Below are 14,756 nucleotides of genomic sequence, written 5' to 3'. Positions count from 1 at the left end.
GCAAAAACTGTGTTTAATACAAAACACTGTCATAGCCCAAAATATAAAATGTTAATTGGCAGTTCAAAGAGCCCAACTAAAGCAAACACTGATCACAATAATGGTGACTTTAAAGAACAATAAAACATCAAGTCATGGATGTTATGCTGCAGTCCCTGTGAAGCATTAGGGCCATGTTTTAATTTTATTAAAGAAAATCTCCCAATATAAAAGACTCAATGGATTAAGTTCACACACAGCCCTGAAATTTTAAACCACAAAGCTGTTTACATGCTGCCGGTATTTTTCCGTAAAAACAACGGAACATTTTTCAAAGTGTAGCTAGTGTTATTTACTTTTTTGCTTGTTATCAGAAATAATCTGCAGGGACTATTCTTTGCGGATGTGTGCTGGAAGTTAACTTCAGGCCACAAAAGTGTGCAGGTGCAATAACGTATGTTGATGCTTTGTTATAACTGTTGTGTAAATATTTGTCTTAAACAAAGACCAAGTGAAAGTAACAAAAACATTCTCAATGTTTTAGGGCCGCCCACACCACCAATGGCGGTGCGAGTCAGCGAGCGAACAGCGATTTTCACATATTCCACCATTTTGTTTAAATTCAACTGCAGCTGGTTCAGCGATGTAAATGGGGCCATTCGTTTCTTTACAGTCATCGTTGCAGAGTCAAATGGTACAGCTGCTCACTTTTTCTTTTTCTAACTTTGAATTTAGGGCAACATTATAATCTGTTGAACTGTTTTACAAGTTCACCACAAAACAGAAATTCTGTCATCATTTACTTACGCTCATGTTGTTCAAAACCGTCTTTACTTGCGGAATGTAAAATGAGATGTTGAGGAAGGTACAGCCTTTAAAAGTAACCACTTTAAATCAAACTAAATAGCATTTCTTAAAATGTCTCCTATCTTCCATAGAAGAAATGTATACAGGTTTGGAACAACATGAGGTTGCCTTAGTTTTCTTGGATCTATTGTCTTAAATGCTGTAATCTCAGAAACAAATCTAGTCTAATTTATTGTCATATGCAGAGGTTAATTATGTACTACCAGAGCAGAGACATCCACTGCCCTCTTACCTGGACTACAGACACAACCGATCCATCAAGGCCTACCAGACCGGATACTTTCACAGTTTGTGCACCAAGGTCTCGGACAGCAAGATCCGTGTCATTGAAATAAACCTGGGAGCTGGGATGAAGCGTTTAGGGGGATCTTGTAAATTGAATCCTGAATCAGTCCAGCATGGAACAGATCTCTGCGATGGACCTCTCAGACCAAGAACCGCATATAGGTACAACTGAATTGTTTAGAGTATTTGTTTTAGCATGTAACATTTAAGTTTTCTATTCAATATTTAGGCTTCATTCAACTCCAAGTGGAGTCCAGTGGAACAATTTCAAGTATTCAAATAATAGCAATATGTACAGTAAATACTCATAATTCACACACCCTCGCATGAATATCTTCAGATGAATCAGTTATATTCTGACCGCTGCTCGCCTAGGGCCCTGTATATATGGCAACAAAAAGTGCATCTTTCCATCATAAAAATTTGTCCATATGGCTTTTGAAGGAAAATGAAACGTTTGTGGGCGATAACAATCAATATTCAGAGTTAATTTAGCGATCATTATGTTGCCCATTAATGTAAATATGCAAACATGCACTTTAAGTGCAAATATTGTGGCAAGTCTTTCTGTCAACAGTTGTGGTCTAGCTTTTGTTGAAACTAGTTGTATTAGCACCTATTGTACTATTGCTCTGTACTATTGTATATCGCTTATTGCTCTCTGAACTCTTTGTAAGTCGCTTTGGATAAAAGCGTTCGCTAAATCACTAAATGTAAATGTAAGTCGATTCTGTTTTGAATCCTTGTTTCTTGTGTGGAGATTCGATAATGACTTGTCAAAAATAATAAACAAAAAAAAAACATAGTACACACTATTACAAAGATTAATCTTAAAACGCTAATATTTCCCAGAACCATAATTCCTTCTATCCATGATATTTATAGTAAAACTATGATAATACCAATCGTAATCAATACTATATTTTCACTACAATAAACCCCTATAGCAGAATTGAAGCAAGTTTAAAAGGGTGGATAAAAGTAAATAATCCTGCTGTTTTGTTTGATCCAGATTAAGCGTGCGTGCCTTCACTCAGCTGTTTGATGACAAGAACAGAGAATTTGCTCAAGCACTTTACACAGACACCTACTTCTCCCTTCCATTGTTAACTCAGTCAGGTAAGACAGTGTTAGATAACTGTAATTATGGGCTTTACACCTTTATTAACAGGACATTTAAGAATGTTTTTTAGTTTTTTTTCTGGAAAGTATTGTTGTAAGGATGACCTGCCCTGTCCCAGATACATCTGTAAGATGTCTGCTAAAGAAAATATCTGATTGAAAAACATCAAAGGCAGTAAAAGGCAGTTTTACAGACAGATGTCTATAAAACATCTGTCAGGAAACATCTTAGAGACATATTGCAGATAAGCAAACAATTAAAAAAAGGCAGCAGCTATTTGCAATAGTAGTTTAAATAGCAGTAGGTTCTGTTTATACTAACTGAAAAAAGCACAATTTCTCATTGATATGCTCTTTTCACTAATCGAAAATAGCTGTATTTTCTTAAGTAGATTCTATTGGTACTTATAAATAGATAACGTTACTATTTGCACCCAAGAATTTTTGTGCATTAAACATTACGCAATAAATAGTGTAAAACATTCTATTTTTAAAAATTATTAAAATGATGGCTATATTGAGATATTGAAGCCCTACCTAAACTTTATGAATAAAAATGATCTGTAATATGTAATCTGAAAAAGGTAAAAGAGCGTTTTCAACAAGAGGTGGATAAGAACGCCAGTCTCCAGTGCCAAAGCCATACAGACTACTACAGCTATACACCTTACTCCACTGGAGTTGCTGTTGGAAATGGTGTCGTTCTTACAATTTCTCTTTTCCAATCACATATTGATGGGCGGAGCTAGTGCAAATAGTCTCTGCCAACAAGGTGTGCTATTTATACTCTGTGTTGTACTCATTTGTACCATGTCTGCTATCAGGGATAGACTACAGCTCTGCACACTTGACTCTTTCTCTTATCAACATGACATATTTAAAATGTTGCCATGTATGCTATTTACACCTGCTGGACCTAAATATCTGGTTCAACTCATTAATATAAAATGTTATTACAAATATAGACAAACTTTATATTTTATTACAAAGATATTTTACAGTTCCTTTATTTGAAGAGATTGCTTGAAAAAACAAACTCTAGTTAATTCTACTGAATTTGTTTTATTTAAAAATCATGGTTTAATGTCTCACCGCACTGGTTTCTGTCACTCAGCCCCACGGGACGGAGTCATGGGGGGTATCACAGCTGCAACATTTCTGATTACCATTTTGATCGCTGTGATGGCATTACTGATATACAGGAAGAAAGCCCACAAAATGTGAGTGTGCGCACTATACACTACTTGCATTTACACACTGTGTTATGGCTGTACACTCAAAAATTGTATTTCTTGAATTTACTTAAAGAAGCAGCATCAAGTGCTTACATGCAACAATTTTAAGTGGTAATTTTTGTTGTCTTTATTAAATATAAACAGACTTACTGCATGCAAGTCAAATCACAATGAGCAAATCAGATGAGAGCCATCTCAATACTGACATCAGCTCAGTTGAAGCCTATTGAATAATGCAATAGACATAATGGAAGCACAAAAACCACTGACAGCCTAAGCATATGTACCACTCTTCAAAACAATGGCAGCCCTACAACTAAAACATACTAAAAACTCTTTTAAACCTCAAAGATAAATGAACATTAAGCACAAACAAGTATTTTTTCTTTACCGAAAAACAATTGAAATAACACTAAATTTGACATTTACTGCCTAAACTCAGTCTTGCGCAAAGCATGCTGGCAACTGACAATCCCCCTGAAACAGTTGTTAATTGAATTAACTTAACAATAGGAATTATAGGGTTTTGCGTTCTACTCAACAATGTTAAGTTGACCAGTCCAACACTTGTTAAGTAAAGCTGTCAGAACGTACGTTAATTCAGTCACTTGCATTCATTATGTACTGTGAACAAGGATGGGTTAAGTAAAACAAACTGCAGCAACTGTTCATTTTTTGAGTGTAGCTTAACGCTTTTACAACACACTTGGTTTCAGAATTGCTTTGAATTTATGTCCGTGATGATGTGTATATTGTTTACTCTGTGTGCGTTCAAGAGCCATACAGGAGAGTCCAGTAATGAAGATGTGTATGTGGAAAGAGTTGTCCACCTCACCAATGTGCTCAGCAATACGGAGGTACTACATCATCGTTTTTCCCGATCTCAGCATTATAATAGTAGTGAAACCCTCAGTGCCCTTTTTGGCCCTCTGTGATGACCTTCATTATCGTAAAAATCTAAATCATTTTCAATAAAAAATGCGCAGAGGGCGTGCGCAGAGGGCCAAGTTTCAAACATCATGGATCGCTACCATTTAAATTTTCCTACTATTCTAGTCAATGATATGTGTTGGTAGGTTTAACACATATTCTGTAATTATAAAAACCTTCTGATCCAAACTAAGTTCTCTAATGTTGAATTTTTACTTTGTGTACAATTTGGGACTTTTACAAAACAAATATTGTATCAAAAAAGTAAAATGGAATGAAGAAACTTTGAAGCTCACTATCTTAAAACTGTAAGGATAAACCTTCCTGATCAAATTAATGGATTTGAAACTAAGACCAGTTTATGATTCCAACCTTGTTATTTATCCATAAACAATGTCCTGTCAATGTTCATTGTTGAGTTTTTGAACAAAAAGACAAATTTAAAGTGTATTTTCTCTATTTTCTGTACTAGCCCAGTCAGAGCAGCAGACTTTGAGATCCATCTCACAAAACTTCAAGCTGATTCTAGTTACCTTCTCTCTGAAGAGTTTGAGGTAAAGCACATCAAATGGCATAGTCTAAGAAAGCAATGAAAGTAACATAACAGTAAACATACATCTTCCTTTCCACATTTTTCCCAAATATTAAAAAGGATCTAAAGGACGTGGGACGAAGCCAAAACCAGAATGCTGCACGATTACCTGGCAACCGAAGCAAAAACCGATACAACAATATACTGCCTTGTAAGTCGAGACCTCATATTATTATCAATCAATTCTGCGCCACATAAATAGGTGGGTATTGTAGTGGCTTTGATCTTGTTGCTTGGATTCATCCTGGTTTTGTCATTTTGCATCAAACTGATAATTTCCATCTTCTGTAACACCCGCATTTTGTCCAATTATGGGGTTATACTGCCATTTAATGGTCATTTGTAGATTCATAATATATCACTATATCTCTTCAGATGATTCGACACGAGTGAGATTGTCTTGCTTGAATGGCGAGCCCTGCTCTGACTTCATCAACGCCAACTACATGCCTGTGAGTTGAGTAGACATAATTTAATTCAGTTAATTGTCCGTTGACTCACAGTCCAATTAATATCAATCAAACTGCATTTGGTTGGTTTTGATTTGAGCCATAATTACTCAAATACAGCTGACTAACACAATGTTAACACAATAAAAAACTGATTTTAGAAAATGTAAAGATATACATTTTTGAACCAAATTCTTTAAATATTTTATTGGCTATGACGTTGTGATTTCCAATTTCCACATACTTAGTGTTACTAAGATCTGTTTTTAAATTGTATTTGTACCACTGGTGGCAAATGGGTTAATATTTATAAATTATTTAGATCTTTTAATCTTTAACCCAGGTTAAAGTAAGAACAGTGTGACGCATGAACATGATAGTCCAAGATTAGGAATTGTCCTGGTTTTATGTACAAAATATTAATATATTCTGCTTTAACAGGGAAACAATTTCAAATGGGAGTATATTGCCACACAAGGGCCTCTTCCAGCTACCAAGGATGATTTCTGGCGGATGGTGTGGGAACAAAATGCACACAGCATTGTTATGGTGACCCAGTGTGAGGAAAGGGGCATGGTGAGTGAAATTAGTACAATTTCAGGGATTTGTCATATTGTAGAGTAAAGCCATCAGTCTTTTGACAATTGCAGCATCTACATGTGTATGATTTAGGTGAAGTGTGACCGATACTGGCCGCCTGACAGTGAGCCTTTGTGTTACGGCGATGTTGTGGTGCAGGTGATCTCCGAGAAGATCCTTCCAGAATGGACAATTCGTGACTTTAAGATCTTTTGTGTAAGTGTGAAAACGTTATACAAAAAAGTTACAAACTTATATCATGTTCAATAAGTTTGACCAAAAAGAATATAGTATATATGAGTTCTGTTATTTGCTGTTCCCACAATGCATTGCAGCGTGAAGCTTTCTTTTGTTGAGTGTCACCACTGTTGAATTTTATGAGCTGATTCTTGATTCTTGTGTATGCATTTAAGAAAACATTTTTATAATATTTGTCTACTGACATTCTTTGTATCTTACTTTGTGTTATAATTTATTAACATTTGCTGTTGATGATAGAATTGTCTTTTTTGGGCGAAGTATTCCTTTATGCTTGATCTGGAAGAATATTATTAAATATTATTATTCTCATTATCTATGGAATCCTTTGCAGCAAGTAGTGGTGCAGAAATAAAAGATTTGACCTTTCACTGTAGCATTTATGTATGTACTTTATGTATCTTTACAACTAACATGCATAGATAAATGCAAAATATATACGGTAATTGTAACTAATTATACAAGACAGTGTTTTTGACAAAAAAAAAATTCTGTTGTTTATGAGGGTTCTAAAAAGCTTTGTGTGTTCTTCAGGAGGGTCAGCTGAGATACCCCAGGATGGTCCGTCAGTTCCATTACACCATTTGGCCGGATCATGGTGTACCTGAGACAACCCAATCACTCGTTCAGTTTGTGCGAACAGTCAGAGACTGCATTAACAGGACGACCCGTATAGGAGTCAGTGTAATACACTGCAGGTATGTGCTTTAGAGAGCAAAATAAGCAGAAAATGCTTCTAGAAAATTCCTAACCACATGCGTGGCCTAGTGGTTAGAGCGATGGGCTTGTGTTCAGAAGGGTGCTGGTTCGAATCTCAGTGCCAGCAGGTCATGACTGAAGTGCCCTTGAGCAAGGCACCTTACCCCTGATTGCTCTGCAGTAATGTGCCACTGTAAAAAAACTGCTTGTAAGTCGCTTTGGATAAAAGCATCTGCCAAATGAATAAATGTGAATGTAAAGGACACATCTTCTGGAAATTTCACTTTTATAAGGTGTTTTAAAACTAATATCGCTCTGTAGTATGTGTAAAAAACAGCCTTTAATAGTAGTCTCTTCCAAAAAAGTGGTTTCAGATTCCCCCTACGATGACGTCGTCATAAGGAAAACTCCGCCCACAAAAGAAAACGACCTGCCCTTTTAGCAAAGATGCAAATCAGAGTAAGAAACACATGGGTCCGCCATTGTTGTTTCCTCGCTGTATGATTTTGCAATGTCTGTACCAAAGAGGCATTACAAATGTAGTGTTTTGGGATGTACCAATGCTCATAAAATTCTCCGTAGATTCTCCCCATCTGACATCCTGGTAAAATTTTCTTTTTGAAGGAAATGTTATTTCTGCTGTGAAAGCTGTTCAATGTAATCCACTGATATAGTGTATGTGTGTTCACATTGCTTTAAACAAAACCTCTGTCCTCCAGGTCTCCTGGTCCATCGGCTTGTTTTATTATTCAACTCAGGTCTGAACTGATTAAGCATAACTGACTCTATTGATATTACTATTTTCATGAAACCGATTTGACACACAAACACTCCATGTTATGTCACTTGCTATTGTAGACAGCGCACCCCAAGCTCGACATAGTAGGATAAAAACATGATCTCTTAAAATTATTGATGTTCCACATGCACACTTTCACATTTTTATACACAAGGAGGCCTTCTTTATGTGGATACAAATATTGTTATTGATTCATGTGTTAAATGAATGAGGTAAAACTGATGCCATTCTTGCTGTTTATTGTTAAGAGCTAAAGCCCAATGTATAGTAATGTGGGACATTTTTCACTGAAGCCCTCAGTGTTTGACCAATCACAAGAGACTGTAAAGCCAAAACACACGAATATGGTAAGGGTCAGGACAGCCAACTTTGTTACTATGAAATATTGGACAAATTTTGACCTATGCAGCAGTGCTCATTAGCATTTGCGTGACGTCACTGGGTTGTATTTGAGTTTACTCTCTGAACATCTACATACAATATGGACTATTTGCACATAGCCTTGTGACGTACTTCCGACTTGAAATTGTACGGCTCACTAAGTTCCGTCAATCCATCCATTTTCTTCCGCTTATCCGGGGCCGGTCGCGGGGGCAGCAGTCTAAGCAGAGATGCCCAGACATCCCTCACCCTAGACACTTCCTCTAGCTCTTCCGGGGGGACACCGAGGTGTTCCCAGGCCAGCCGGGAGACATAGTCCCTCCAGCGTGTCCTTCCGTCCAGTATGCATCCGGAACAGATGCCCAAGCCACCTCAGCTGACCCCTCTCGATGTGGAGCAGCAGCGGCTCTACTCCGAGCTCCTCCCGGGTGACCGAGCTTCTCACCCTATCTCTAAGGGATCACCCAGCCACCCTGCGGAGGAAGCTCATTTAGGCCGCCTGTATCCGGGATGTGCATGCTGAAGGTCCTGGTTTGAAGTGGCCAACACGACAACATTATCTGCAAAGAGCAGAGACGAGATCGTGTGGTCCCCAAACCTGACACCCTCTGGCCCCTGGCTGTGCCTAGAAATTCTGTCCATAAAAATTACAAACAGAACTGGCGACAATGGGCAGACCTGCCGGAGTCAGACATGCACTGGGAAAAAGTCCGACTTACTGCCGGCAATGCGAACCAAGCTCCTGCTTCGGTCGTACAGGGACCTGACAGCCCTTAGCAAAGGACCCGGACCCCATACTCCCAAAGCACCCTCCACAGGACACCGCGAGGGACACAGTTGAATGCCTTCTCCAAATCTACAAAACACATGTGGATTGGTTGGGAAAACTCCCATAAACCCTCCAGCACCCTGTAGAGGGTGTAGTGCTGGTCCAGCATTCCACGGCCCGGACGAAAACCACACTGTTCCTCCTGAATCCGAGGTTCTACTATCGGCCGTATTCTCCTTTCCAGTACTCTGGCATAGACTTTCCCGGGGAGCCTGAGAAGTGTGATCCCCCTGTAGTTGGAACACACCCTCCGTGTTGATGAAGTCAGAGCAGGGCTCGCCATTCAAGCAAGACAATCTCACTCGTGTTGAATCATCTGAAGAGATATAGTGATATATTATGAATCTACAAATGACCATTAAATGGCAGTATAACCCCATAATTGGACAAAATGCGGGTGTTACAGAAGATGGAAATTATCAGTTTGATGCAAAATGACAAAACCAGGATGAATCCAAGCAACAAGATCAAAGCCACTACAATACCCACCTATTTATGTGGCGCAGAATTGATTGATAATAATATGAGGTCTCGACTTACAAGGCGTGTCAGCCAAGACAGCCCCACAACATTCAGAGACTTGAGGTACTCAGGGCGAATCTCATCCACCCCCGGTGCCTTGCCACCGCGGAGTTTGTTGACTGATGGACGAGTCCACCTCTGAGTGCTCAGCCTCTGCTTCCTCAATTGAAGACGTGACCGCGGGATTAAGGAGATCCTCGAAGTTCTCCTTCCACCGTCCGACGACATCCCCAGTTGAGGTCAACAGCTGCCCACCTCCACTGTAATCAGCGTTGGTAGGGCACTGTTTACCTCTCCTGAGGCGCCGGACAGTTTGCCAGAATCTCTTCAAGGCCAGTCGATAGTTCTTCTCCATGGCCTCACCAGGCCCGAGTTTTTGCCTCCACAACCACCCGGGCAGCAGTCCGCTTGGCCTGCCGTTACAAGTCAGCTGCCTCAGGAGTCCCACAAGCCAACCAGGCCCGATAACGACTCCTTCTTCAGCTTGACGGTTTCCCTTACTTCCAGTAAATATGTATTTACAATGGGCTGTTGCCCCCGTGAAACCTAAACAGTTAAAAATACGTTTTTTACGCACATACATTATCACCGACATAAGAAGAAATGTTCTAAACATCACCAGGTACATCCTTTTCAAAAGATCTGAGAAAGACACGGCCTGTGAACCATAGCGTTTTACTTATTTTCCTTAGACACAGCTCCGTTGCAGACATTTAACCAGCGAACGCATATCAAAGAAGGCTGAAGTAGACTAACAGGGAAGCTATAAAACAACTACACACCTCAAATACTGCCATGTTTAATGCTTGAGAGAGCATGGACCTGATGAATACACAGTTAATGTGTGGATCACTATGTCGTGTCGTTTTTTAATGACAAATGTAATGCTATCAATGTACATGCAAATAAATGCATTTTTTGTCAATAACTGTAGGGATATATAAAAAGTGTAGTTATAACGTTTAAGAATAAATACCATAACATAGTATTTAGATTGCGCAGTCAATCTATTTATTTGGCATTAAATCTGCTCTATCTGCACATTACAATATGAAACATAATTTTTAAATACTTTACAATGTGAATGAAAATCTTATTTATTTAAAATCCAAATAGAGCATTTAACAATCATGTAATTTATTGTTTTTAAAATGTATGAAATATAATCTATGAATGAGACTAACACCATTTAGCGATGGGATGCTGCATACATCGGCTATATTATTCAGGAGTTGAGTACATTTATAAAATATATTAAGAGGTGAACTTCTGCTAATTTAAGATCTGTCATAAAAACCCACATTAAAGCATGTTAACATCACAAACACGATTTATTGTTTGTAATTATGTGACCGCCCTAAAAATACAAATAATCTACACTGTTAGCCCCTACCCGCTATTTCTAAAATAATATATTGGCTACACTGTTGCCAGCTACACGTAAAATGACCAGTGTTAAATCAACACTACTCAGAGTGTATATGGTCACACTGATGTAGTGTATATAGTGATAATGAGGCAATTAAGTGATTTTGATGGATGGTTGGCTCGCATTTTAAAATTAATTCTTCCTAATTGTGTGCTCTTAACATTTTTGGTTTGGAATAGGACAATTGACATGAAGTTTGTAAGAACCGAGACAGCTGTGAAGAATAAAGGCAGAATATGTTCAAAATAAAAGAGTGAAATCCTGTTATAGTGCACCACAAAAACACAACAGAGATCTTGAAATACCCAGAAATATGACTCCTTCAAAAATGAGTTGTCAGTTGTTACAATTGAGTGATTTTGGTTGCTATATGATGTTCAGTATTAAAGTGATAGTTCACATCAGAATAAAGACATTTATACAGATTTGGAACAACTCGAGGGTGAGTAAATGATGACAGAATTCTAATTTTTGGGTGAACTATCACTTCCTAATATCGTTCCCTGTGTTTATCAGAGCAAATACATTTATACAGACTTAGAACAACTTGTGGGTGAGTAAATTACATCATTTTTGGGTGAAAACTGTTCCTTTAAGCAAAACCAGTACTGAACAGAAAAACTACATTTGTCTGTGGGCCTTTGAAGTATGGTCACACCAAAATCTTGTTAATACAGAATAATTTGTTTTCCTCTCTCATCAGTGCTGGTGTGGGCAGAACTGGCACTTTTATTGTGCTAGATCGTGTTTTACGGCAACTGGACAGTAACTGTACGGTGGATATTTATGGCTGTGTGTTTGATCTACGCCTGCATCGGCCATGTATGGTGCAAACTGAGGTGGGGCTCTGCATGTTTCTACATGAGCAACATTCGTACTTGTGTCAATGTAACTTCTTCAGGAAATCCATGGATTTTTGATAACTGTGCACAACAGTATTACACACCTAAAGAATCATTTGGCTAGTAGTTTATGAAATTATTTTCAATTGTAGATGCCAACTCCATGTCTTCTCTTTTCCAGTGTCAGTATGCTTATATTCACCAGTGTGTGCGTGATGTTTTAAGGGCCCGTAAGCTTGGTTGTGAACGAGTTAACCCTCTTTTCCCCATCTATAACAACATGTAAGAGTAAGTATGTAGCATGTTTAGTTCTATAACAACATTTTAAGAAGACTGCATGAGAATTTGATGTAAATTTTTTGTAAATATGTTTTGAAACAAAATTATGGTCAGTTATAATGTTTTGTCCTTCCAACAAACAGCTCCAAAAGGAAGCTGAAACGTTGGGTCCTGCTACGCATCAGCTATAGCGAACACAGACCAGTGGAGCGAAAGAGGGAAGTTTCCCAGTCCTGTTATAACAAAGATCAGCACTCTCTGAAAAAAGAAAATGAGCATTTCTTTACAGATTTTGTTTTTATAGATGTTCAAAACCTTTCAAACATGTGCTATAGAATAGCTAAGTATATATTTTTAAAATGACTTTAATACTATTCAGAAGTAAATCTATTCTTTATTTTCTTTTGTGTGTCCTACATTTTAAAATAATTGATGTTTTATGCTATTCTTTCAGAAATGCATTTAGTCTATTGGCACTAACAGGACCTTCTGATACTTTCTAATCCTGTAATTAATTGCCTGAGCACTACCTAATAAAAATTACTTAAAACTTATCGTTTTCTTTGTATAGGATGAGTATTCTTCTACTAGTATTCTAGAGCTATTGTCTGTGTGGTATTCCGTTATCAATATTCATTATATAACATATGATACATCGTGCCACATGTAGCATATCAACATTTTTAAAATTAATGCACAGCAAAATCCCCAGTTTAAATCATGGTCCCACTCTACAGGGCCCAGTTTTTCAAAAGTAATCCACTAGGATTTTGGATAACGGATTGGATCAAATCTTGAAAATGTGTTTTTCAAAAGAAAAAATGGATTACATAATCGGATTAGATCACGTAATCCAATCTTGGTTTTGATCCGGATCAAACCTTTAGTTTGGGTTTTTCTGAACTTTTTTGTAGGAATTGGATCACTTTGATCCAAAATATCTGGATTAAACTGATCCCATCAGAAGGGTGGATTAAGCGTGGATTTCATGCCCAAAATGTAATGAAAACTTAAAAAATGTATCAAATAATACTATATTTGGATCATGATATCCTATTTATTCATAAGGTTTTAATTGTATTTGTTCATCCGTCAGGCTACAGTGATTAAACGTATTCAGCCTTTCAGTATAGGCCTAAAGCAAAGTAGAAAGAATTTGGCCTCATAAAATAATTATCCAAACCAAAAACAATACATTTTATTCTGTCACTAATTGATAAATATATTCATCACAATCGAAAATATTTTTGTTTTTAGAATATTTATTAGTGATGCATGCAAGGATTACAAAATAACCAAAAAAAATGCAAAGAATGGCAATCACTGATTTTTGAAATCCAATACAAAACCAAATCAGAAATAGTGTCTAACTATTGTGTCCCTTGTTGCACGTCCTGTTTGCTCGTTCTGGCAGAGGAACAACTGACTCTGACCAAACTGCAGCAAACCAAGGCCAGACTTGAGATACGCCTCCTAAAGGCTACTCTCAGACAAGCTGGTCTCTCCACATCAGATGAGGAAGTCTGAAATTATTGTGGAGTATTTGACATTAAGTCTTTTTTTTTAATCAATATATCTTATAAATATCCTCAATGTACAGTGTTTGTGTTGTAGGTCTCAGATGAGTGGACTGCAGGAAGAGGATGGGGTGGGGTTTTTCTTGTTTTTAGTTTTTTTTTAAATGTGTGTGTTTTCATTTCAAATAAAAATAAATTTATATTGACCCCACATTGGCTATTCCAATTGTTGCTCTTTACATATCTATAGTTCTACATTGTGATTTCCTATCCTGTTTGAGCACTGGTTATCCAGCACTGGTTATCCAGATTTGGTGATCCTGAAAAGTTCCTATCCGGATTTAAATTTGTTCCAATCTGATGTTGCTTTAAAAAACTGGCTCCAAAAGTAAGATGGATTACGTGATCACGGATCGCAAAAAAAGGATTACTAAATCCGGATCAATTTCATCCGGATTAAACCTTTTGAAAAACCGGGCCCTGGGTGTTAAAGTAACACTGACGTAGAGTTGAATGTAATGATGTAATTAAGTGATTAATTATGGATGATTAAGCTTAAATGACAAACACCTGCTGTTATCAAGCAGAATCACTGAAGGAATGAGAAACACAAGAACTACAACTGACATCCAATCATAACAGTAGGTGAAATCAACTAAAGAGAAAGCATTACATTTCTCAAATTTCGAGTAAGCAACAAACAGGACTAATTAAGAGATTATTAAGCATTAAAGACAAACACCTGCTGTTAACAAGCAGAATCGCTGAAGGAATGAGAAAGACAAGAACTACAACTGTCTTCCAAACACAACATTGATGAAATCAATTGTAGACAAAAAATACATTTAAATCTCACAATATCTGATTGAACATTTCTAAAAACAGTATAACCAGCTGAATTTACTACTGACCAGACTATTCCTGTCAGACGTCCACAGAGGTTATTATTGAGAAGAAAAACGGTATCTTTTATTTATCAATTAGTGTTTACTTTAGTTGGCTTCTTAGCACATTGATCTATTAAAGAAATGTTTTAATCACTTCGCCTACAGTCTCGACAGTGGTGATAACTTATACATAACGCAGTGCATGCTGGGGTTTTGTACTATGGTAGAACCCAGCATGCATTGCAGCATGTAACTTTCTCTATACTCTCATCATTG

The 14,756-nt window shown here is 37.5% G+C and overlaps 1 protein-coding gene across 1 annotated transcript in view; it reads left to right on the top strand.

The window, feature by feature from the left end:
• ptprb (protein tyrosine phosphatase receptor type b) overlaps positions 1 to 13,803 on the top strand; it is a 66,517-nt gene extending 52,714 nt beyond the window's left edge. The window contains exons 17-30 of the mRNA XM_079454998.1: positions 524 to 673; positions 1,032 to 1,293; positions 2,144 to 2,250; positions 3,368 to 3,473; positions 4,265 to 4,345; positions 4,891 to 4,972; positions 5,071 to 5,161; positions 5,386 to 5,462; positions 5,901 to 6,035; positions 6,132 to 6,254; positions 6,831 to 6,994; positions 11,659 to 11,794; positions 11,979 to 12,085; positions 12,220 to 13,803. Of these exons, the coding sequence (XP_079311124.1) occupies positions 524 to 673; positions 1,032 to 1,293; positions 2,144 to 2,250; positions 3,368 to 3,473; positions 4,265 to 4,345; positions 4,891 to 4,972; positions 5,071 to 5,161; positions 5,386 to 5,462; positions 5,901 to 6,035; positions 6,132 to 6,254; positions 6,831 to 6,994; positions 11,659 to 11,794; positions 11,979 to 12,083 (1,619 nt within the window). The 3' untranslated portion in view covers positions 12,084 to 12,085; positions 12,220 to 13,803. The remainder of the gene's footprint in view (positions 1 to 523; positions 674 to 1,031; positions 1,294 to 2,143; positions 2,251 to 3,367; positions 3,474 to 4,264; positions 4,346 to 4,890; positions 4,973 to 5,070; positions 5,162 to 5,385; positions 5,463 to 5,900; positions 6,036 to 6,131; positions 6,255 to 6,830; positions 6,995 to 11,658; positions 11,795 to 11,978; positions 12,086 to 12,219) is intronic.
• The last annotated feature ends 953 nt before the right edge of the window (positions 13,804 to 14,756 follow it).

Source organism: Barbatula barbatula, assembly GCF_947034865.1.
Source record: "Barbatula barbatula genome assembly, chromosome: 4".
Lineage (NCBI taxonomy): Eukaryota > Metazoa > Chordata > Actinopteri > Cypriniformes > Nemacheilidae > Barbatula > Barbatula barbatula.
This window is presented reverse-complemented; position numbering and strand designations above follow the sequence as displayed.